Consider the following 25,898-nt stretch of genomic DNA (forward strand, 5'->3'; position numbering starts at 1 on the left):
CCAGCAAATACAGCCCCAAATCCTGATATAGTCACCATAATCCACATGTATATTACATATTGGGATGCAAAAAATATACCCTACTAAATGCTTACTTATCTCACCTGGGCTATTTGCACAACAAGGTTGCAGACTAGAGATATTGTTCACTTTAAATAAACCTGCAATTTCTTGCTCATATGAATACTTACTATAGTATCTGTTTGTTTCGAGAAAGAGAATTCTCAGAGGAACTTAGAGAAGAGCTCACAACAATGTCCCACAAATATGGTTAAAACATGTCACATAGCATTCAACTTTGGTATTAAACCTACTGAAGCTTTTCTTTTTTGTACTTTGGAACTTCTGGAATGATTAGGTATGAAACATTCTTGAGAGAAAAAAATTCCCATTGAAATTTTGTTTTCAGGAGCTTGCAATTCATCTGAAACATAAGAGCTACTCATATTAATCAGCAAGTTGCTGAAGCTAGATGTCCATAAAGGAATTCTATATAGTCATGTAGACCAATCCCAAAAGTTTGGTGCCAACAGAAAAACTTTGGGAGCCCGGGATCAATGCCTTCCACTATTTCTCCAACATAGGTGTGTCCGGTCCACGGCGTCATCCTTACTTGTGGGATATTCTCTTCCCCAACAGGAAATGGCAAAGAGCCCAGCAAAGCTGGTCACATGATCCCTCCTAGGCTCCGCCTACTCCAGTCATTCTCTTTGCCGTTGTACAGGCAACATCTCCACGGAGATGGCTTAGAGTTTTTTAGTGTTTAACTGTAGTTTTTATTATTCAATCAAGAGTTTGTTATTTTAAAATAGTGCTGGTATGTACTATTTACTCAGAAACAGAAAAGAGATGAAGATTTCTGTTTGTATGAGGAAAATGATTTTAGCACCGTAACTAAAATCCATGGCTGTTCCACACAGGACTGTTGAGAGCAATTAACTTCAGTTGGGGGAACAGTGTGCAGTCTCTTACTGCTTGAGGTATGACACATTCTAACAAGACGATGTAATGCTGGAAGCTGTCATTTTCCCTATGGGATCCGGTAAGCCATGTTTATTAAGATAGTAAATAAGGGCTTCACAAGGGCTTATTAAGACTGTAGACTTTTTCTGGGCTAAATCGATTCATTATTAACACATATTTAGCCTTGAGGAATCATTTATTCTGGGTATTTTGATATGATTATATCGGCAGGCACTGTTTTAGACACCTTATTCTTTAGGGGCTTTCCCTAATCATAGTCAGAGCCTCATTTTCGCGCCGGTATGGCGCACTTGTTTTTGAGGACAGCATGGCATGCAGCTGCATGTGTGTGGAGCTCTGATACATAGAAAAGTCTTTCTGAAGGCATCATTTGGTATCGTATTCCCCTTTGGGCTTGGTTGGGTCTCAGCAAAGCAGATTCCAGGGACTGTAAAGGGGTTAAATATAAAAACGGCTCCGGTTCCGTTATTTTAAGGGTTAAAGCTTCCAAATTTGGTGTGCAATACTTTTAAGGCTTTAAGACACTGTGGTGAAATTTTGGTGAATTTTGAACAATTCCTTCATACTTTTTCGCAATTGCAGTAATAAAGTGTGTTTAGTTTAAAATTTAAAGTGACAGTAACGGTTTTATTTTAAAACGTTTTTTGTGCTTTGTTATCAAGTTTATGCCTGTTTAACATGTCTGAACTACCAGATAGATTGTGTTCTGACTGTGGGGAAACCAAGGTTCCTTCTCATTTAACTATATGTATTTTATGTCATAAAATTTTTTTAGTAAAAATGATGCCCAAGATGATTCCTCAAGTGAGGGGAGTAAGCATGGTACTGCATCATCCCCTCCTTCGTCTACACCAGTCTTGCCCATACAGGAGGCCCCTAGTACATCTAGTGCGCCAATACTCCTTACTATGCAACATTTAACGGCTGTAATGGATAATTCTATCAAAAACATTTTAGCCAATATGCCCACTTATCAGCGAAAGCGCGACTGCTCTGTTTTAGTAAATTCTGTAGAGCATGAGAACGCTGATGATATGGTTTCTGAAGGGCCCCTACACCAGTCTGAGGGGGCCAGGGAGGTTTTGTCTGAGGGAGAAATTTCAGATTCAGGAAACATTTCTCAACAAGCTGAACCTGATGTGATTACTTTTAAATTTAAGTTGGAACATCTCCGCGCTCTGCTTAAGGAGGTGTTATCCAATTTGGATGATTGTGATTATCTGGTCATTCCAGAACCACTATGTAAAATGGAAAAGTTCTTAGAGGCCCCGGGGCCCCCCGAAGCTTTTCCTATATCCAAGCGGGTGGCGTACATTGTTAGTAAAGAATGGGACAGGCCCGGTATACCTTTAGTACCTCCCCCCATATTTAAAAAATTGTTTTCCTATAGTCGACCCCAGAAAGGACTGATGGCAGACAGTCCCCAAGGTCGAGGGGGCGGTTTCTACTCTACACAAGCGCGCCACTATACCTATAGAAGATAGTTGTGCTTTCCAAGATCCTATGGATAAAAAATGAGAAGGTCTGCTAAAAAAAGATGTTTGTTCAGCAAGGTTCCCTTCTACAACCAATTGCATGCATTGTCCCTGTCACTGCAGCCGCATGTTTCTAGTTTGATGAGCTAGGAAAGGCGATTATTAGTAATTCTTCTTCTTATGAGGAGATTATGGACAGAATTCGTGCTCTTAAATTGGCTAATTCTTTCACCCTAGACGCCACCTTGCAATTGGCTAGGTTAGCGGCGAAAAAATTCTGGGTTTGCTATTGTGGCGCAGAGCGCTTTGGTTAAAATCTTGGGCAGCGGATGCGTCTTCCAAGAACAAATTGCTTGACATTCCTTTCAAGGGGAAAACACTCTTTGGCCCTGACTTGAAAGAGATTATCTCTGATATCACTGGGGGCAAGGGCCACGCCCTTCCTCAGGATAGGTCTTTTCAAGACCAAAAATAAACCTAAGTTTCGTCCCTTTCGCAGAAACGGATCAGCCCCAAGGGCTACGTCCTCTAAGCAGGAAGGTAATACTTCTCAAGCCAATCCAGCCTGGAGACCTATGCAAGGCTGGAACAAAGGAAAGCAGGCCAGGAAACCTGCCACTGCTACCAAGACAGCATGAAATGCGGGCCCCCGATCCGGGACCGGATCTGGTGGGGGGCAGACTCTCTCTCTTCGCTCAGGCTTGGGCAAGAGATGTTCTGGATCCTTGGGCGCTAGAAATAGTCTCCCAAGGTTATTCTCTGGAGTTCAAGGGGCTTCCTCCAAGGGGGAGGTTCCACAGGTCTCAGTTGTCTTCAGACCACATAAGAAGACAGGCATTCTTACATTGGGTAGAAGACCTGCTAAAAATGGGAGTGATTCATCCTGTTCCATTAGGAGAACAAGGGATGGGGTTCTACTCCAATCTGTTCATAGTTCCCAAAAAAGAGGGAACGTTCAGACTAATCTTAGATCTCAAGATCTTGAACAAGTTTCTCAAGGTTCCATCGTTCAAGATGGAAACCATTCGAACACTTCTTCCTTCCATCCAGGAAGGTCAATTCATGACCAAGGTGGATTTCAAGGATGCGTATCTACATATTCCTATCCACAAGGAACATCATCGGTTCCTAAGGTTTGCATTCCTGGACAAGCATTTCCAGTTCGTGGCGTTTTCTTTCGGATTAGCCACTGCTCCTAGGATTTTCTCATAGGTACTAGGGTCCCTTCTGGCGGTGCTAAGACCAAGGGGCATTGCTGTAGTACCTTACTTGGACGACATTCTGATTCGAGCGTCGTCCCTTCCTCAAGTAAAGGCTCACACGGACATTGTCCTGGCCTTTCTCCGATCTCACGGATGGAAAGTGAACGTGGAAAAGAGTTCTCTATCTCCGTCAACGAGGGTTCCCTTCTTGGGAACTATAATAGACTCCTTAGAAATGAGGATTTTTCTGACAGAAGCCAGAAAAACAAAACTTCTAGACTCTTGTCGGATACTTCATTCCGTTCCTCTTCCTTCCATAGCGCAGTGCATGGAAGTGATAGGTTTGATGGTAGCGGCAATGGACATAGTTCCTTTTGTGCGCATTCATCTAAGACCATTACAACTGTTCATGCTCAGTCAGTGGAATGGGGACTATTCAGACTTGTCTCCGAAGATACAAGTAAATCAGAGGACCAGAGACTCATTCCGTTGGTGGCTGTCCCTGGACAACCTGTCACAAGGGATGACCTTCCGCAGACCAGAGTGGGTCATTGTCACGACCGACGCCAGTCTGATGGGCTGGGGCGCGGTCTGGGGATCCCTGAAAGCTCAGGGTCTTTGGTCTCGGGTAGAATCTCTTCTACCGATAAATATTCTGGAACTGAGAGCGATATTCAATGCTCTCAAAGCTTGGCCTCAGCTAGCGAGGGCCAAGTTCATACATCAACCATCAGGGGGGAACAAGGAGTTCCCTAGCGATGGAAGAAGTGACCAAAATCATTCTATGGGCGGAGTCTCACTCCTGCCACCTGTCTGCTATCCACATCCCAGGAGTGGAAAATTGGGAAGCGGATTTTCTGAGTCGTCAGACATTGCATCCGGGGGAGTGGGAACTCCATCCGGAAATCTTTGCCCAAGTCACTCAACCGTGGGGCATTCCAGACATGGATCTGATGGCCTCTCGTCAGAACTTCAGAGTTCCTTACTACGGGTACAGATCCAGGGATCCCAAGGCGGCTCTAGTGGATGCACTAGTAGCACCTTGGACCTTCAAACTAGCTTATGTGTTCCCGCCGTTTCCTCTCATCCCCAGGCTGGTAGCCAGGATCAATCAGGAGAGGGCGTCGGTGATTTTGATAGCTCCTGCGTGGCCACGCAGGACTTGGTATGCAGATCTGGTGAATATGTCATCGGCTCCACCATGGAAGCTACCTTTGAGACGAGACCTTCTTGTTCTAGGTCCGTTCGACCCACTCCAGCTGACTGCTTGGAGATTGAACGCTTGATCTTATCAAAGCGAGGGTTCTCAGATTCTGTTATTAATACTCTTGTTCAGGCCTGAAAGCCTGTAACCAGAAAAATTACCACATAATTTGGTATATCTGTTGGTGTGAATCTGCAGGATTCCCTTGGGACAAGGTTAAGATTCCTAAGAGTCTATCCTTCCTTCGAGAAGGATTGGAAAAAGGATTATCTGCAAGTTCCTTGATGGGACAGATTTCTGCCTTGTCTGTGTTACTTCACAAAAAGCTGGCAGCTGTGCCAGATGTTCTAGCCTTTGTTCAGGCTCTGGTTAGAATCAAGCCTGTTTACAAAATTTTGACTCCTCCTTGGAGTCTCAACCTAGTTCTTTCAGTTCTTCAGGGGGTTCCGTTTGAACCCTTACATTCCGTTGATATTAAGTTATTATCTTGGAAAGTTTTGTTTTTGGTTGCAATTTCTTCTGCTAGAAGAGTTTCAGAATTATCTGCTCTGCAGTGTTCTTCTCCTTATCTGGTGTTCCATGCAGATAAGGTGGTTTTGCGTACTAAACCTGGTTTTCTTCCAAAAGTTGTTTCTAACAAAAACATTAACCAGGAGATAGTTGTGCCTTCTTTGTGTCCTAATCCAGTTTCAAAGAAGGAACGTTTGTTGCACAACTTGGATGTAGTTCGTGCTCTCAAATTTTACTTAGCAGCTACTAAGGATTTCAGACAAACTTCGTCTTTGTTTGTTGTTTATTCTGGTAAACGGAGAGGTCAAAAAAGCAACTTCTACCTCTCTCTCCTTCTGGATTAAAAGCATTATCCGATTGGCTTATGAGACTGCCGGACGGCAGCCTCCTGAAAGAATCACAGCTCACTCCACTAGGGCTGTGGCTTCCACATGGGCCTTCAAGAACGAGGCTTCTGTTGATCAGATATGTAAGGCAGCGACTTGGTCTTCACTGCACACTTTTTCTAAATTTTACAAATTTGATACTTTTGCTTCTTCTGAGGCTATTTTTTGGGAGAAAGGTTTTGCAAGCCGTGGTGCCTTCCATTTAGGTGACCTGATTTGCTCCCTCCCTTCATCCGTGTCCTAAAGCTTTGGTATTGGTTCCCACAAGTAAGGATGACGCCGTGGACCGGACACACCTATGTTGGAGAAAACAGAATTTATGCTTACCTGATAAATTACTTTCTCCAACGGTGTGTCCGGTCCACGGCCCGCCCTGGTTTTTTTAATCAGGTCTGATAATTTATTTTCTTTAACTACAGTCACCACGGTAACATATGGTTTCTCCTATGCAAATATTCCTCCTTAACGTCGGTCGAATGACTGGGGTAGGCGGAGCCTAGGAGGGATCATGTGACCAGCTTTGCTGGGCTCTTTGCCATTTCCTGTTGGGGAAGAGAATATCCCACAAGTAAGGATGACGCCGTGGACCGGACACACCGTTGGAGAAAGTAATTTATCAGGTAAGCATAAATTCTGTTTTTACGCCCTCTATATCTCTATCATATACTAAGCTGTATTTAAAAAAATGTATTGTGAAATAGGTTTATACTCAAATCTACTTGTGGTAGTAAAGAACTTAAAAAGAATGTAATTTTCCATCAAATTGTAGACTTCAAAGCTATAAACACATTTATTGGGGCTGTGAGTTTTAATATTGATCATGTAAGACAGTTATTGTCAGTTGTTATCATTCTAATGACTATATATGTAGTGTCTCAAGTGGCAGACTTTTTTTTATACTCAAAGGAAAGGGTTTACTTGCACTGAGTGAATAAGGAAGGAATATGGGTGGAGATTGAGTATTCTGGGGTAATATGGGATATGCTTATTTTCTGAATGGGCCTTAATGTCAAGTCCTGTTTGCTCATGTCACATGAGAATACTTCTGAAGGCAGATATATTGAGGCCAACTTCATAGCACAAATTTAGGTAATTTACCATGCCGTGTGTTGATTATAAATAAATCAAACAGCGGATGGTAGTTTGAACTCTGGTATTTTAAACCAAATCCCAGAAGTCAGTATTTATTGTACCAAAAGTATGCATATTTTCAAGTTCATGTCATACCAGCAAATTCATATTGGAGCCAAGTTGTGTGCTTGGTTTTGTCCTGCTAAGTACTAATTTTCCTTAATCCCTCTGTACTTTTTGTTTGGTTCAGGGGTAAGCTCACTGGCCATGTCTTACAGATTCAGCAGTTACTCAACTTTATTTTTTTTTTTTTATTGGTTCTTATATATTCTAGATTTTATTACTACATTAGCAACTTAGTATTTATCTGTGTTATTTTTGTGCAGCCCCAGACATTGTTATTTACAGGGCTTCAGCTTCTAGAATTTTACATCTGGCTCCTAATGTTTCTAATATTCTGCATTTATCTATTAGGTCACAAAATGCACACATGCAAATATCTAATGAATCAGGAAGCCGGGTTTACTCTTGTGAAAGTACAACACACACTGAGATCTGGATTTGCACAGATCTCAATGTGCTGCACTTTCACAAAAGTAAATCTGTCTCAGAAACGAGCTAATTGAGGCTTGTGGCTGCTTTCTTCCTGATTCGTTGGGTCACAAAGTGCACTAATGCACATATCTAATATCTTTACACTGGAACCACTTGTGTAATGTGTTTCTTGCTTCCTCTGTGTTCTGTCTTCTGCGTTAAGCCAAACTTTGTCAATACCCTGACTAGGTATATGAAAGTGTGTATTGTAATGTGGAAAGTGGAATTGTAATAAACTTGCTCTTAAAGGTTCTAAAGGTTCAATTTTCTTTTGTTAATTCTGAAAGTGGGTACTTCAGAAAATATTTTGTCTGATTTTCATATGCAAATGAAGACCTTTTCTTTTTGAGGTAATGGAGGTGTCCCCCCTATTCAACCAGTATAACTATGGGAGTTGTCCCTATCAGCCAGTGACTATTAATACTTTGGCACAAACTGGACATAACTCTCTCTCCTACTAGTTTCCATCTACATTTAATTGCTCTTTTAACCTGTTTATTGGCTGTCTTTCATATTATTATATTTAATAGGAGAGTGGAGCTTTTCATGTCCTCTTAAAGTAAGGTTTAATTCCATTCTAGGACTAAAGATTACGAACTCCAATTACCTGTTTAAAATATCACCCATTTTTTCTTCAGGGCTTAGATGCAAGACTACACTAACAACAAATTGCTGTCTTTCTTAATAATGTAATATAAGTTGATATTTACAATCTTTCTTACCGCAGACTTCTTACTGAAATTCATCTCTTAAGAACTGTAAATCCATTATCTCTCCCTGCTCACCTGCTCAAGTTGGATTTTGCAGCACAGCAATAGTACTTATAAAATATCCATGTGCAAAGCTTTTTATTAGAACCACAGCCCTCTGCCATTATCAGACAGGCTTATGTAAAATAAAAATGGCTCCCTTTTCATACAAGCGCATAAAGCTTCGCCTCATTCTCGTTTCTCTCTCAGGGAGATGAGTTCTCACTTCTTATGAGTTCTGGATTTCAGTTGAGTGACAGCAGTAAAGAAGATTTTGATCACCGGCCTTTGGTAAGTAGTTAAAACAAATACTGCTACTGTTTCAATATAGAGTCTTGCATTTAAGCCCTTCTAAAATATGGGTGTGTTTTTATTTATTTTTTATACGCAAAATAAAAGTTTCAACATTTTATTCTTAGGACTAGTGTTTTTAAAGGCAGTGATTCGCTTTAGAGTGAATTTAGGGTAATTTAATGTTATTTCCTCTCTCTGTCACATCTCCCAGTGAGTTTATATTAGCCATAATAGGATATGTTTAAAAAAAGTAGATCTATAAAAACTGAAAATACTCCTATTTTCATGCAAGTGGGAAATAAAAATAGGTGGCTTACAAAGGTCCCAGTGAAATTGTTATTGGTCAACTTATTGCACGTTTGTAATCCTCATCATTATTCCCCCCTCTCAAAATAATTCATTTGTTAATATGTACAGATTAATTATAGTTATATGGTAACTATAACATCTTCTTGGTCGAACATGTGGATGTGTGTGTTTTTTTTTTTTTTTACTTTTTGCAGTGGTTAAAATATAGTTAGCCTTACACTCGGGAACAATGCATCGGTGAGCAAGTGGGCAGCGCATATCTCTAGTGCTTTAGTGCACAAGCTTCACATTTTAACCATTTATTGGCAGCTGCCAAATAGTAGCTGGTACTTAATTTATCGACCTTGGATTAAAAATTGATTTAGCCATGCTTCAATTAGATCCTGCATCTTTGAAGTTTAAAGGGACAGTCAAGTCCAAAAAAAACTTTCATGTTTCAAATAGGGCATGTAATTTTAAACAACTTTCCAATTTACTTGTATCACCAATTTTGCTTTGTTCTTTTAATATTCTTAGTTGAAAGCTAGACCTAGGAAGGCTCATATGATAATTGCTAAGCCCTTGAAGGCCGCCTCTAATCACATGCTTTTGTATTTGCTTTTCACAGCAGGGGAGAGCTAGTTCAGGTAAACCCTATAGATAACATTGTGAGCACGCTCGTGAATTGTGGCAGACACTGCACTAATTGGCTCAAATAAAAGTCAATAGATAATAAATAAAATGTCATTTGATCAGGGGGCTGTCAGACGATGTTTAGATACAAGTTAATCACAGAGGTAAAAAGTATATTATTATAACTGTGTTGGTTATGCAAAACTGGGGAATGGGTAATAACAAAATTTATGCTTACCTGATAAATTTCTTTCTCTTGTGGTGTATCCAGTCCACGGGTTCATCCATTACTTGTGGGATATTCTCCTTCCCAACAGGAAGTTGCAAGAGGACACCCACAGCAGAGCTGTCTATATAGCTCCTCCCCTAACTGCCACTCCCAGTCATTCGACCGAAGAGAAGCAAGAAAAAGGAGAAACTATAGGGTGCAGTGGTGACTGTAGTTTAAAAATAAAAAACACCTGCCTTAAAGTGACAGGGCGGGCCGTGGACTGGATACACCACAAGAGAGAGAAATTTATCAGGTAAGCATAAATTTTGTTTTCTCTTGTAAGGTGTATCCAGTCCACGGGTTCATCCATTACTTGTGGGATACCAATACCAAAGCTTTAGGAGACGGATGAAGGGAGGGACAAGGCAGGCACTTAAACGGAAGGCACCACTGCCTGCAAGACCTTTCTCCCAAAAATAGCCTCCGAGGAAGCAAAAGTATCAAATTTGTAGAATTTAGAAAAAGTATGAAGCGAAGACCAAGTCGCCGCCTTACAAATCTGTTCAACATAGGCCTCATTTTTAAAAGCCCATGTGGAAGCTACCGCTCTAGTGGAATGAGCTGTAATTCTGTGAGGAGGCTGCTGGCCAGCAGTCTCATAATCTAAACGGATTTTGCTTCTCAGCCAAAAAGAAAGAGAAGATGCCGAAGCCTTTTGGCCTCTCCTCTGTCCAGAGTAGACAACAAACAATGCAGATGTTTGACGAAAATCCTTAGTAGCTTGTAAATAAAACTTTAAAGCACGAACCACGTCAAGATATTGTAATAGACGTTCCTTCTTTGAAGAAGGATTAGGACACAGTGACGGAACAGCAATCTCCTGATTTATATTCTTATTAGATACCACCTTAGGAAGAAACCCAGGTTTGGTACGCAAAACTACCTTATCTGCATGGAAGATCAGATAAGGGGAATCACACTGTAAAGCAGATAACTCTGAAACTCTTCGAGCCGAAGAGATAGCTACCAAAAACAGAACTTTCCAAGATAAAAGCTTGATATCTATGGAATGCAGAGGTTCAAACGGAACCCCTTGAAGAACTTTAAGAACTAAATTTAAACTCCATGGTGGAGCAACAGGTTTAAACACAGGCTTGATTCTAACTAAAGCCTGACAAAACGCCTGAACGTCTGGAACATCTGCCAGACACTTGTGCAGAAGAATAGACAGAGCAGAAATCTGTCCCTTTAAGGAACTAGCTGACGATCCCTTCTCCAATCCTTCTTGGAGAAAGGATAATATCCTAGGAATCCTGACTTTACTCCATGAGTAACCCTTGGATTCACACCAATGAAGATATTTACACCATATCTTATGATAGATTTTCCTGGTGACAGACTTTCGAGCCTGAATTAAGGTATCCATGACCGACTCGGAGAAACCACGTTTTGATAAAATCAAGCGTTCAATCTCCAAGCAGTCAGTCGCAGAGAAATTAGATTTGGATGTTTGAAAGGACCTTGAGTAGAAGGTCCTGCCTCAGCGGCAGAGTCCATGGTGGAAGGGATGACATGTCCACCAGATCTGCATACCAAGTCCTGCGTGGCCACGCAGGTGCTATCAAAATCACCGAAGCTCTCTCCTGCTTGATCTTGGCAATCAGACGAGGGAGGAGATGAAATGGGGGGAACACGTAAGCTAGGCTGAAGGACCAGGGCACTGCAAGAGCATCTATCAGCGCTGCCTGGGGACCCCTTGACCTGGACCCGCAACAAGGAAGCTTGGCATTCTGACGAGACGCCATCAGATCCAGTTCTGGTTTGCCCCATAGTTGAATCAGCTGGGCAAATACCTCCGGATGGAGCTCCCACTCCCCCGGATGAAAAGTCTGCCGACTTAGAAAATCCGCCTCCCAGTTCTCTACTCCTGGGATATGGAAAGCTGAGAGATGACAAGAGTGAACCTCTGCCCATAGAATTATCTTTGAAACCTCCAACATTGCCGGGGGGCTTCTTGTTCCCCCTCTGATGGTTGATATAGGCTACAGTCGTGATATTGTCTGACTGAAAACTGATTAACCTGACCGCAGCTAGTTGAGGCCAAGCCTGAAGAGCATTGAATATCGCTCTCCGTTCCAGAATGTTTATTGGAAGGAGGGCTTCCTCCTGAGTCCACGAACCCTGAGCCTTCAGGGAGTTCTAGACCGCGCCCCAGCCCAGAAGGCTGGCATCTGTCATCACTATAGTTCACTCTGGCCTGCGGAAACTCATTCCCCTGGACAGATGGACCCGAGATAACCACCAGAGAAGAGAATCCCTGGTCTCTTGATCCAGATTTAGCAGAGGGGACAAATCTGTGTAATCCCCATTCCACTGATTGAGCATGCAAAGTTGCAGTGGTCTGAGATGTAGGCGGGCAAACGGAACTATGTCCATTGCCGCTACCATTAGGCCGATTACTTCCATACACTGAGCCACTGACGGCCGAGAAGTGGAATGAAGAGCACGGCAGGAAGTTAGAAGCTTTGATAACTTGACCTCTGTCAGAAAAAATTTCATTTCTACTGAATCTATCAGTGTTCCTAGGAAGGAAACTCTTGTGACAGGGGAAAGAGAACTCTTTTCTTCGTTCACCTCCCACCCGTGAGACCTCAGAAAGGCCAGAACAATGTCCGTATGGGACTTGGCGATTTGAAAAGTCGACGCCTGTATCAGAATGTCGTCTAGGTAAGGAGCCACTGCTATGCCCAGTGGCCTTAGAACCGCCAGTAGGGACCCTAGAACCTTCGTAAAGATTCTTGGTGCCGTGGCTAACACGAAGGGAAGAGCCAGAAACTGGTAATGCCTGTCTAAGAAGGCGAACCGGAGGAACTGATGATGATCTCTGTGAATAGGAATGTGGAGATAAGCATCCTTTACGTCCACGGTAGTCATATATTGACCCTCCTGGATCATAGGGAGGATGGTTCGGATAGTCTCCATCCTGAAGGATGGGACCCTGAGAAATTTGTTTAGGATCTTGAGATCCAAGATTGGTCTGAAAGTTCCCTCTTTTTTGGGAACTATAAACCGATTTGAATAGAAGCGCTGCCCCTGTTCCTCCCTTGGAACTGGGTGGATCACTCCCATAACCAGTAGGTCTTGATCACAACGTAAGAATGCCTCTCTCTTTATCTAGTTTACAGATAATTGTGAGAGATGAAATCTCCCCTTTGGAGATGAAGCTTTGAAGTCCAGAAGATATCCCTGGGAAACAATCTCTAATGCCCAGGGATCCTGGACGTCTCTTGCCCAAGCCTGGGCGAAGAGAAAAAGTCTGCCCCCTACTAGATCCGGTCCCGGATCAGGGGGCTACTCCTTCATGCTTTCTTAGAGGCAGCCGCAGGTTCCTGCTTCCCCTTGTTCCAAGCCTGGTTAGGTCTCCAGACTGGTTTGGACTGGGCGAAATTTCCCTCTTGTTTTGCATTAGAGGAAACTGAAGCTGCGCCACTCTTGAAGTTTCGAAAGGAACGAAAATTATTCTGTTTGGTCCTTAACTTATTGGACCTATCCTGAGGAAGGGCGTGACCTTTTCCTCCAGTAATATCAGAAATGATCTCCTTCAGACCAGGCCCGAATAGGGTCTGTCCCTTGAAGGGGATGTTAAGAAGCTTAGACTTTGAAGTAATGTCTGCTGACCAGGACTTAAGCCATAGCGCCCTACGCGCCAAAATGGCAAAACCTGAATTCTTAGCCGTTAGCTTGGCTAAATGAAAAATGGCGTCAGAAATAAAGGAGTTAGCTAACTTAAGAGCTTTAATCCTGTCTAGAATATCGTCTAGCGGGGTCTCTACCTGTAGAGCCTCCTCAAGAGACTCAAACCAAAAAGCCGCTGCAGCAGAAACTGGGGCAATGCATGCAAGAGGCTGGAGAATAAAACCTTGATGTATAAAAATTTTCTTAAGGAGACCCTCCAATTTTTTTATCCATAGGATCTAGGAAAGCACAACTGTCCTCGACAGGGATAGTTGTACGCTTAGCTAGGGTAGAGACTGCTCCCTCCACCTTAGGAACCATCTGCCACGAGTCCCGTATGGCGGCATCTATGGGAAACATCTTTTTAAAAGCAGGAGGGGGAGAGAACGGCACACCTGGTCTATCCCATTCCTTAGTAATAATTTCCGAAAACCTCTTAGGGACTGGAAAAACATCAGTGTAAACACGCACTGCAAAGTATTTGTCCATTTTACACAATTTCTCTGGAACCACAATGGGGTCACAGTCATCCAGAGTCGCTAAAACCTCCCTAAGCAATAAGCGGAGGTGTTCAAGCTTAAATTTAAACGCTGTCATTTCAGAATCAGACTGAAGTAACGCCTTCCCTGAGTCTGAAATGTCACCCACAGATAGAAGCTCACCTGCCTCGGTGAGGGTATATCGGACACAGGCATTAAAGCGTCAGAAAGCTCTGTATTAGTTCTAGCCCCAGAGCTGTCTCGCTTTCCTTGTAGCCCTGGCAGTTTGGAGAATACCTCTGAGAGGGTAGCATTCATAACTGCCGCCATGTCCTGTAAGGTAAAAGAATTAGACGCGCTAGAAGTACTTGGCGTCACTTGAGCGGGAGTTATAGGTTCTGAGACATGGGGAGAGCTAGATGGCATAATCTCCCTCTCTTCAGTCAGAGAATCCCCTGGAGATAAATCTTTAAGCGCCATAATATGGTCTTTATAGTTTATAGAAATATCAGTACATTTGGTACACATTCTAAGAGGGGGTTCCACCATGGCTTCAAAACATATTGAACAAGGAGTTTCCTCTATGTCAGACATGTTTAACAGACTAGTAATGAGACAAGCAAGCTTGGAAAACACTTTAATAAAGGTGAAACAGCAATTAAACAAAAACGTTACTGTGCCTTTAAGAGAAAAAAACTAGCACTTAAACTGCAAAACAGTGTAAAAATACAGTAAAGTCTTTGACATTTTTACAGTGTGTGTAAGGGACTAAAGCAACATTGCACCCACTTGCAAATGGATGATTAACCACTTAGGCCCCAAACCGGATTGAAAAACGTTAAAAAAACGTTGTCAATTGAGCACCTTGCCACAGCTCTGCTGAGGCTCCTACCTGCCCTCAAAAACGATTTTGTGCAGAAATAACCCCTTTGAAATGGTCCTCAGATGCCAGAGGAAACCTCTAGGGAAGCTGGATGTCTCAGTCTGAATTAAAACTGCGTAGTTAGAGTGCTAACATAGGCCCCTCCCACCATGTTACTGGATGTTAGAAGGGCCTTAAGAAAATACTCCTAGGAGAATCTGACTAGCCATGTGGAAACTTGGCCCCAAATAAAGACTTCTCCCTCAGAGAAAAAATGTCCTATTTATGAAATCATGTAAACGTTTTGTCACTAAGTAATATGAATATTAACATGAGTATTGCCTTGTTTTGTAAGCATGATCCCAGTCGCTATTAAATCACTGCATCAGGCTTACCTCAAATACACAAGGCTCTGTCAGCATTTTCTAGAACTTATTCATCTCTCTAGAAATAAAAATACTGAACATACCTCAAAAGCAGGTAATCTGCAGACCGTTCCCCCAACTGAAGTTTTCCCATATTCTTCAGTTATGTGTGAGAACAGCAATGGACCTTAGTTACAAACCGCTAAGATCATCAAACCTCCAGGCAGAATTCTTCTTCTAATTTCTGCCTGAGAGTAAAACAGTGCAACGCCGGTACCGTTTAAAAATAACAAACTTTTGATTGAAGGTAAAACTACACTGTCACCACATATCTCTTGATACTTCCTTTCTTGTCGAGAGTTGCAAGAGAATGACTGGGAGTGGCAGTTAGGGGAGGAGCTATATAGACAGCTCTGCTGTGGGTGTCCTCTTGCAACTTCCTGTTGGGAAGGAGAATATCCCACAAGTAATGGATGAACCCGTGGACTGGATACACCTTACAAGAGAAAAAGGGATTATCTATCTTTTAAAACAACAAAAATTCTGGTGTTGACTGTCCCTTTAAATATTTTTTTTTCAGTTGCACATTTATCTAACTAGACCCGTTTCAATGTCTAATGATGGAATAGAAATATCCCAAGCAGGTTAGCTTAAATTCCTAATAAAAATTATTTTTCATGTTTTAAATAAAAAAATTGGCATAAGTAAAACTTAAAATGCTGCTGTCGCTCTGATTGTTGGAGTACAGATTTGCTACAAAGTATGACAATTTAACCTTTTGCAGAGACAGGACGTTTAAAAAAAACCTAAAAAAAAACTGCCTACCGTCATCGTCTAGAGCAGGGTTCTTCAAACCACGTGTCGGGACCCATTACTGGGTCAAAACACTATGTGTACTGGGTCACGATTTGTGTGTGTGTTGTAGGAGTGTGTGTGGTGTATTGTATGAGATTGTGTGTTGTGTATGAGAGTGTGTATGGTGTGTTGTATGAGTATGTGTGTGGTATGTGTGTTGTATGAGTGTGTGTTATATGAAAGTGTGTGTGTTGTAATGATTGTGTGTGGTATGTGTGTTGTATGAGTGTTTATGGTTTGCGTGTAATATGAAAGTGTGTGTGTTGTATGAGAGAGTGTGTGTATGTGTGTATTGTAAGAGAGTGTATGGGGGGAGTGTGTGTTATATGAAAGTGTGTGTATGTGGTGTGTGTGTGTTGTTACGTTTTACAAGTCAACGCTTTCAAATTTGACTACAATCAGGAATAAAGAATCCACATATTTTAGTCTCTGCCAAAAATTGCAGCTATCATGTTGTTTGTTTCTTAAGAAATTTTCAGACCAAGTATAAAAATTGGGTCCCAAAAGTATGTGGTATCATGGCACTGGGTCTTGGGGGGAAAAGTTTGAAGAACCCTGGTCTAGAGAACATTTTATCACCAGAGATTTTAATTTTTCCTTATTTGATAGGACAGTGTGCAAAGCAACATTGGTTTAGACCTAACAAACCGTTAGGATTACATTCAGAGCTTATTTTCATAAATGTATTTTCACGTACAGGGGTGTACCACTACATCAATACCAAATCTGTCTGTGAGGCCCTAAGGAGACAAGGGGTTACGAGAGGTTAATTATCCTTTTCACTAAAAACAGTATCACTAGTGTACAACACAGGGTTAACTAAACTTAGTCGATTTAATTCAGGCAGTACTAAATGCCAGTCTCTGCCGCCAATTTGCCACACCCAGAACTACTTGTCCATCTGCGACAGTGGGGAGAGTGCAGGCATAAAAGGGTTAACAGTACAGGGTCTCCAGCTACAGTATCCTTATTCCTTACCAGGGCCTACGAGCAACCCAAATTAACCCCCAGATCCTACCTACATTACCCCAAAACTCAATGTTTATAAATATTTACTACTTTTACCAGCTTACAAAAAACATAGCTACTTTGCCAAGCTTTGACAAAAGGTATATTGTTATCATTGCCTTTTCTGCAGGTGAAGTTATATACATCTAAGTGAGCTGCTTGGTCCAAAAATTAAAGTCTTGTAACGTGAAGTTAAAACATATATATTAGCTAGGTCATGCAATTAAAAAATAAAAACAAGAGAGATGGTGATTGCCAGGAGGTATCTTCATTGTTCTACTATCTGGGAAATCCACTATAAAATAGTCTACAGATGGCATCTGGTGCCTAAGCGTCTACATCAATTTTATCACACTTCTTCTCCAGTTTGTTGGAGGAAATGCGGTCAGATAGGTACCTGGATGCACGTGTGGTGGGAGTGCCCCAAGATTAAGCCGTTTTGGCGGACTTGTATAAAACTTTTGGGAGATTTACATTACAATCTTCCTTTTTCGCCCACTCTCAGTTTACTGCATTTGAATTCTCCTAGAATGCCCCTGCCAAGAAAGATTTTTTTTAAATTTATTTTCTTACAGCTGCCAAATTAATAATTGCTAGGAAATGGAAACAGACATCACCTCCTTCCATTCAGAATGTAGTAGAACAACTCACATATATGAAACAAATGGAAAAATACGTATATAACCTAACGGGGAAGACTGACCTACATATTATGGTGTGGGAGGGATGGACGGAACTCTTTGGCGAATGACTAAGAGAGGATAACAGGTAGTTGAGAATAGCGACTCCGATAGTATGCACAACAATTAAAGCAGACCATTTCAACATTCCCCCCTACTCCCCCCCTTTTTTTTTTCTCTCCCTCTTCTTTTACAAACTAAAAGAGAAATATTTATGGCCTTGATAGTCATGCCGTTAATCCACTGGTGGTTGAAAAAAAAAAATGATACTTTTTGACTTGCCTTCTAATGTTCTATGTCAAGTAGGAGCAACTTGTTATGACTTCCTATATTATGCAATATACTAGATAATAAATACGCTCTTATTATACTTAGTTTATCATTCTATAAGCTGTATAAGGTTTTCTGGATGTAAAAAATTATGGAAAGTTTGTGTTTTAACATAGGAAACAAAGTAAAAAAGAGGTAACACTAGATTGAATATTTTACTTTGTATTCGCATACAATTTCTCTAATTCTTCTTCCGTTCTGTAATTGGGGAGAGTTGAATATGAGATATTTATATTAAGTTCTCTTTGTTCTCTTTGCTGATTATTGTTTTTCACTGTCACATGGACAAGTGTTGTTTTGTATGCAAAACTTGCTAAAATGATACAAAATGTATGTTTTGTCTTTGTTATATCTTTCTTGTATTGCCTTAATAAAAAACTTTGATTTAAAAAAATAAATAAAAACAAACAACTATATTTAACTATCGTCTAAGAGCCCATTCTAACTGTCTTTTACTGTTATTGGCGAATAGCCAAGCTATCAGAGTCCCAGTGTCTATTTAGCCCCAAGGCTTTGTTTGCAAGAAGGGATAAGACCTGGTAGAAACTTGAGGGTCTCATAACTTAGCTTTGGTGCAAGGGAACCAGCACAGGGGGAGTCTTGATGAACCTTTAGTGATCACTCCTCTGAAGTGATTTGGCAGCTGCGGATGCCTGTGTATAAAGAAGCTGCAGAGATCATAGGTAATAAGAGAGGTAACAAACTTGTATGGTGTCTTCCTGCTTCGGCTTCTCGGGTCCCCCCCCCCCCAAAACCCCATCCAGCCTTGGCCGGCAAAGAGTATGTTGTTTATTGCCGCTGTTCTCCCGGTGCGTATAATGGAGCTGTGATCCCAGACATTACTAGGCTTGTCCCCCCGTGGACTGTTATACACACGCTACTCGGCATCTCCTGATTTGCTGTTTCTGGGAACTTGGTAGAGTTTCCCTGATTTCTCTGCACTCTTCTTGTTTAAGGATCTCTGTCAGTGGCGGTGTCTCTCGATTTCCGTCCGTGGCCTTGGATGTGTCTTTGATTAGTACTGGTTCTTGCGGAGCCTTCTCCATGAGACGCATGCATAACGCTTCAAATCTGCGCCAGTGTTTATTGTTGAAGATATCTTGGTAATCTGTGTCTTCAATGGCGGCCATTTTAGTTATCGTATGATGTGGGATATGTCAGTAAGTAGCCGCTGGGTATGTTCTTTCTTTTATATCCTTCAATTTTAGTAGTTATGATATATAAGCCCAGATAGTTGTGTTGGCTTGTCCAGTTGTAGCTAGGAACTTCGGGTTACAGAGGGGGTGGCGTTGCCTAGTAAGTCCCGCTGCTCTAGGCCTTCCTCGTCTGTTTTCTCACTGCAGCATCACAAGTACAGCTCAATATAGGGAATGCTAGTCACCACACTGTGGTGGGACAATTCAAGATTCAGCGTTGGAGATTTGACTTCCCGGTTGCTGTTCAGACACGTCCTCCGGCATATCATCTTTTTTTTTTTTTATGACTTTATTACAAACCCAGAGACACCACAAATCCCACATCCCAGTTTAAGTGGCTGGCATTTCCTAGGTAGTCTATTGGCACTTATCCTCACTCAGGTTTTTGGGGTTTATTGGATACCTGCTTTTTGTCAGCACCTAAAATATCTCCAAATGGATACTGAAGATGCTTTCTTGAAAGAGTTATGGGCATAATTCATATTACTAGATATTGTGGAAAAAGGAGTTCTGTCTTCGAACAGGGACTAGATATGTAGGATTCATAGGGTAACTGCTCACTCAAGACTGGTGAGGACCCAAGTGGCAGATCTGAGGCGGTTAGATGCACCTGCCTGTACATGCTGCCTTGCCCGGACCAAATCGCCTTTAAATCAGTTCTCCAAGCTGCCCTGAGGACTGCACCAATTTGGAGCTGTACATGCAGATATTTATTTTACATGGCGCTGAAGTTGTCCAGAAGGGTCAGTGCTAGAGATGTAAAATTTCCGGAAATTTTTAAACCATGAAAAAAAACAGTTTTCCATCTTAATATGAGGATAGTCCACGGCTTCATTCCTTGTGGGAATACAGAACATGGCCACCAGGAGGAGACAAATACACCCCAGCCAAAGGCTTTAATACCTCCCCACTTCCCTCATCCCCCAGTCGTTCTTTGCCTTCCATCACAGGAGGATGGCATAGAAGTGTCCGAACATTCAGTGTAGTCTCTTATGGAGGGTTGTACACTTGTCAGCCTTTCAGTGAGAGCATTGGCGAATGTTAGGGTCTGGAGATGCTGGGAGAGTCTTTCTGTGAAACCATCCAGACTTGTATTAACAACTCCTAAGCAATCAGTGTTGAGTTTCACTGCCTGCTTCTATGACTCAAGTCCATGTCAGGTGCGATGCTACAAGACTGTCAAACTTGAGAGGCTGTGTGGCTGTTCCACGGCGATGATTCCGGTAAGATCGTTTCATTTTATATCATATGATAACGTACGAAGACAGGGTCACAGTGTGACTCCTTAATCTGCATGGAATCAAGGGTTAATATCTCCGGAAGGGGATTATTGAACAGTGGGGATTTATACATGATTTGCTTTATGTTTTATGCTGGGACATGTGAGATGAGGCTCTGGCAGATGTGGGAACATTCAGGTTTACTTTTTTTTGTTTTGGATAACTGCACAGCCGGTCAGTTTGGCGTGCTTTTCTTCCTGCAGCAGGGGCGGTCCTGCATGGCATTCCATGTAACCGGGTGTGGCATCATTAAAGTCCTCTTTCCTGACCGTGCGGTTTACAAGAGAAGAAGCGGTTTCTCTGTAAGGCCTGGGTCATAGGAGGTGGTGAGTGCCCCGGCCATCGGGGGTATAAAGGTGACATTTACTTTTTCTATAGTCCATTTTAAAAGCGCAAGCTATGGAGGACTCTAATACGTTAGAGGCTACTCCCTCTTTACCAAGAGCGAATACCTGTTTTTATTGTGAGGAGGCTATGGTATACCCGCCTGGTCAACTTTGTTCCACATGCCTTGATAAAGTAGTTATATCTAAAAAGACTAAGATGTTTAGTACTACTGAGACGTCCACCTCTGAGGGGTATCCGTCCCGCGAGGTGTGTTCCCTGCAATTATCTACGATTACATATGCAGCTCCCCATTGCATGACTAATCCTCCTTCGGGAGGGGCCCTCTTACCGCCAGATTTTTCTGAACAGTTGCAAACAACAGTATTTGTGGCCTTTAGTGCTTTACCTCGCCCTGCTAAGCACAAGCAAAAGATTAAATACTGCTATCCTTCCCAGTTATCTACAAACTTGCTGGATTTATCTGACACTAGATTATCCGCTGATGAAAATGCCTCTGATACTTCAGAGGAGGCTCTTTCTGGGTCGGAATCGGCTGCCTCTAAGCCTCCGCCTGCGGAGGAACCTGACTTTAGATTTCGGATAGAGCACTTATGCTTTCTGTTAAAGGAAGTGTTGGCTACGTTAGAGGTTCCAGAGCCAAAGTTACCAGAGGAACCTTCTATTCCTAAGCTTGATAAGCTTTACGAGGACAGGGTAGTGCCACAAACTTTCCCGGTTCCCGTTAAGATGGCAAATTTTAAGAATGAATGGGAAAGACTTGGATCCTCTTTTTCCCCTTCTTCCTTTAAAATTTGTTTTTCCCAGTTCCTGACTCCCAATTAGAGTTGTGGGGGTCTGTCCCTAAGGTGGATGGAGCTATCTTCATGCTTGCTAAGCGCACCACTATCCAGCTTGAGGATAGTTCATCGTTTAAGGGAGCCCATGGATAAGAAGTAAGAAACTCTGTTAAGAAAGATGTTTTAGCACACAGGGTTTTTATTTCATCCTGGAGCGGGGGTTGCTGTGGTGGTTGGAGTTGCTACCTATTGGTGTGACTCTCTATCGGAGATGATCGAGGTGGAAACTCCCCTCGATGAGATCCAGGAAGAAATTAAGGCCTTGAGGGTAGCTAATTCGTTTATTTGCAATGCAAACATGCTGATTATTTGCTTGAATGCCAAGATATCAGGCTTTTCTGTTCTAGCCAGTAGTGCTCTGTGGCTGAAGTCTTGGTCTACTGACATGACTTCAAAATCTAGATTGCTTTCCCTTCATTTTAAGGGAAAGATTCTTTTCGGTCTGGGACTGGACTCTATCATATCCACGGTCACTGGTGCAAGGGTGCCTTCTTACCGCAGGATAAGAAGAACAAACTTAAAGGACAGGGTCCTAATTTTTGTCCCTTTCGTTCTGATAAATCCCAACGCCAGCAGCCCTCCGCGAAGCAGGATCACTCCAAGGGAACTTGGAAACCATCTCAATCTTGGAACAAGTTCAAGCAGAACAAGAAGCCTGCCAAGATTAAATCATCATGAAGGGGTGGCCCCCGATCCGTTGTTGGATCGTGTTGGGGGTAGACTATCTCTCTTTTTGTGTAGGCTTGGCTGGGAGACGTACAAGACCCTTGGGTTCTGCAGGTCATTGCTCAGGGTTACAGGATAGGTTTCAAAACTCATCCACCCAGGGGCAGATTCCTCTAATCAAACCTGTCTTCAAGACCAGAAAAACTAGATGCTTTTCTAAGGTGCGTGAGGGATCTCTCCTCCCTAGGAGCGATTGTGCCAGTACCTCTAGCAGAGAGAGGCCTGGGATACAACTCAAAACTATTTTTTGTTCCAAAGAATGAAGGTATGTTTCGCCTGATTCTAGACCTAAAGTGTTTAAACAAGTTTCTGTCGGTGCCATCTTTCAAGATGGAGACGATAAGGTCAATTCTGCCTGTAGTTCAAAAGGGACAGTTTGACTACGATAGACTTGAAGGATGCTTACCTTCATGTGCCAATACACAAGGATCACTTCAAGTTCTTAAGATTCACCTTTCTGGACCAACACTTCCAGTTTGTGGCTCTCGTATTTGATCTGGCTACTGCCCCAAGAGTCTTTACGAAGGTTCTAGTGGCTCTGCTTGCAGTGGCGAGATCCAGGGGTATAACAGTAGCTCCATACTTGGACATCCTGGTCAAAGCTCCGTCCTGCTCCCTGGCAGAAGACTATTCAAGCGCTCTGCTACTACTTCAATCTGCAAAATCCACAAGGAAATACAGCACACTTTCCAAGATGAGGCAATGAAATGTGATTAGCCAGGTCCCAGTCTCACTGTAATCATTCAAGGATTTCCAGCCTCCACAAGATAAGTTAAGACCTTTATTTGTTCACATAGGAGCCATAATACAGCAACAACGTTTCAAACCAGCAATTGGTTGTTAGTCATGTCATGACTAAGTGGAATCTGTGATGGTATAAAACAAACACACAGATGGTGTACAAATATGTGATAACAGATGTTCAGATGCCTGAGGAAACAGCAAGTTAGCTGAGAAACTAGTTGCATTTTAATGCACAGTGATATATGTATACACTGTGCTTTTAAAGACCATTGTTTTAATAAAAGTGATTTTAAAACTTATCACTTAACTGAGAGCCTGTCCATGTTTGTTTGCGGTTGGAGACTACAGCCTAGACTGAGACCTGTGGGAAAAGAACAGTGAGCTGGGACACTGTGAGATTCCAGTATGCACTACTAAGCACGAGTGAGTGCTGACACAATTGTGAGTACCTGAACATCTGTTATCACATATTTGTACACCATCTGTACTTTATTACACTAGGAGGCGCCCTTCTGTGTGTTTGTTTTATACCATCACAGATTCCAGTTAACCTCTTCTATTTGGGAAGAAGCTGCCGTGGACAACACTTTTTCTTCTATAAAGGTAAGACGAGTCCACGGATTCATCCTTTACTTGTGGGATATTATCCTTCCCTACAGGAAGTGGCAAAGAGCACCACAGCAGAGCTGTCTATATAGCTCCTCCCTTAGCTCCACCCCCCAGTCATTCTCTTTGCCTACTCTAAGTACTAGGAAGGGTAAAGTGAGAGGTGATAAAATATTAGTTTTTAATTTCTTCAATCAAGAGTTTGTTATTTTTAAATGGTACCGGTTTATACTATTTACTCTCAGGCAGCAGATGGATGAAGACTGCTGCCTGGAGGATGATGATCTTAGCATTTGTAACGAAGGTCCATTGCTGTTCCCACAGAGGCTGAGGAGTACAGGAAACCATATATGGTTGACACTGAATGTAAAATGTTTGTGAGCAAACGTTTTTTGGTTGGAAGTGCTTAACGTTTTTGTGGGCAATAAACGTTTTGGGCAACTTTATTAGGACACACATTGCTTAATTTTCGGGTCTTGGAACCCACATGGCTAGTTATAACCGCTCTGGTGCAGTTCTTTAGGGCTCAGGAAACATCAAGTGAGATGGGCGGGGCCTATTTTCGCACCTCAGATGCGCAGTTAGTTTGTCAGCAAGCTCTAACTCCTGAGGGCCCTGGTGTATGTTTTGGGCCAAATTGAAGCTTTTACCCCACACTTTCAATCCCTGAGGGCAGGTAGGGCCACAGCAGGGCTGTGGCAAGGTGGTGAGGGGTCTTTTTCCGGATCTGGGCCTATTTTCGAACCGGTTTGGACATTAAGGGGTTAATTGTTAAAAATTTTTGTGGTGCAATCTTAACTACCTATAGTGGGTCTACATACAAAATTTTTAAAAATTTGGTGCATGTTTAGGCTGTTTTGCAGAACGTGTATGCTTTTTTTTTCTCTTAAAGGCGCAGTACCGTTTTTTAAGATTGTTATTTTTTTTCACTAAATAAAGTGTTTTCATGCTTGTTTGTAGTCATTACTAGCCTGTTCAACATGTCTGACATTGAGGAAAGTCAATGTTCAATATGTTTAGAAGCCATTGTGGAAGCTCCACTTTGAATGTGTCCCTCATGCACTGAAAGGTCAATAAATTGTAAAGAACATATTTTAGCTACTAAAAGTATGTCGCAGGATGATTCTCAGTCAGAAGAGAATCAGGTTATGCCATCTAATTCTCCCCAAGTGTCACAACCATTAATGCCCGCACAAACGACACCAAGTACTTCTAGTGCGTCTAATTCTTTCACCCTGCAAGATATGGCCGCAGTTATGAATACTACCCTCACTGAGGTTTTATCTAAGCTGCCGGGGTTGCAGGGGAAGCGCAGTAGGTCTGGTGTGAGAACAAACGCTGAGCCCTCTGACGCTTTATTAGCTATATCCGATGTACCCTCACAATGTTCTGAAGTGAAGGATTTGCTGGCTGAGGGAGAGATTTCTGAAAATATGTTCCCTCAGACAGATTCAGATATGACGGCTTTTAAATTTAAACTAGAACACCTCCGCTTATTGCTCAGGGAGGTTTTTGCGACTCTGGATGATTGTGACCCTATTGTAGTTCCAGAGAAATTGTGTAAAATGGGCAGATTCTTAGAGGTTCCTGCCTACACTGTTTTTCCAGTCCCTAAGAGGATTTTGGAAATTGTTACTAAGGAGTGGGATAGACCAGGTATTCCTTTCCTTTCCTTTCCTTTCCCATATCTGACGCCGTGCGGGACTCGTGGCAGACGGTCCCTAAGGTGGAGGGAGCTATTTCTACCCTGGCTAAGCGTACAACTATACCTATTGAGGACAGTTGTGCTTTCAAAGATCCTATGGATAAAAAATTAGAGGGTCTCCTGAAGAAAATATTTGTTCATCAAGGTTTTCTTCTCCAACCTATAGCGTTCATTGTTCCTGTAACTACTGCAGCTTCCTTTTGGTTCGAGGCTCTGGAAGAGGCTCTTCAGGTTGAGACTCCATTAGAGGATATTCTGGATAGAATTAGGGCTCTCAAGCTAGCTAATTCTTTCATTACAGATGCCGCTTTTCAATTTGCTAAATTAGCTGCGAAGAATTCAGGTTTTGCCATTTTAGCGCGCAGAGCGTTATGGCTTAAGTCCTGGTCTGCCGATGTGTTATCAAAAGCTAAGCTTTTAGCCATCCCTTTCAAGGGTAAGACCCAATTCGGGCCTGAACTGAAAGAGATCATTTCATACATCACTGGAGGGAAAGGTCATGCCCTTCCTCAGGATAAGACAAATAAGATGAGGAACAAACA

General features: G+C 42.3%; 1 protein-coding gene across 2 annotated transcripts in view; it reads left to right on the forward strand.

Annotated features, from left to right (window-relative positions):
* ZNF652 (zinc finger protein 652) overlaps window positions 1-25,898 on the forward strand; it is a 320,040-nt gene that overhangs the window by 33,583 nt on the left and 260,559 nt on the right. The window contains exon 3 of one of the 2 annotated variants that reach the window (XM_053700175.1): window positions 8,386-8,466. The exons of the other annotated variant lie outside the window; for it this stretch is intronic. Coding sequence (XP_053556150.1) covers window positions 8,386-8,466 — 81 coding nt within the window. The remainder of the gene's footprint in view (window positions 1-8,385; window positions 8,467-25,898) is intronic. 2 annotated transcript variants of the gene reach the window in all.

The sequence above is a fragment of the Bombina bombina genome, chromosome 1, assembly GCF_027579735.1.
Source record: "Bombina bombina isolate aBomBom1 chromosome 1, aBomBom1.pri, whole genome shotgun sequence".
In the NCBI taxonomy this organism is placed as follows: domain Eukaryota; kingdom Metazoa; phylum Chordata; class Amphibia; order Anura; family Bombinatoridae; genus Bombina; species Bombina bombina.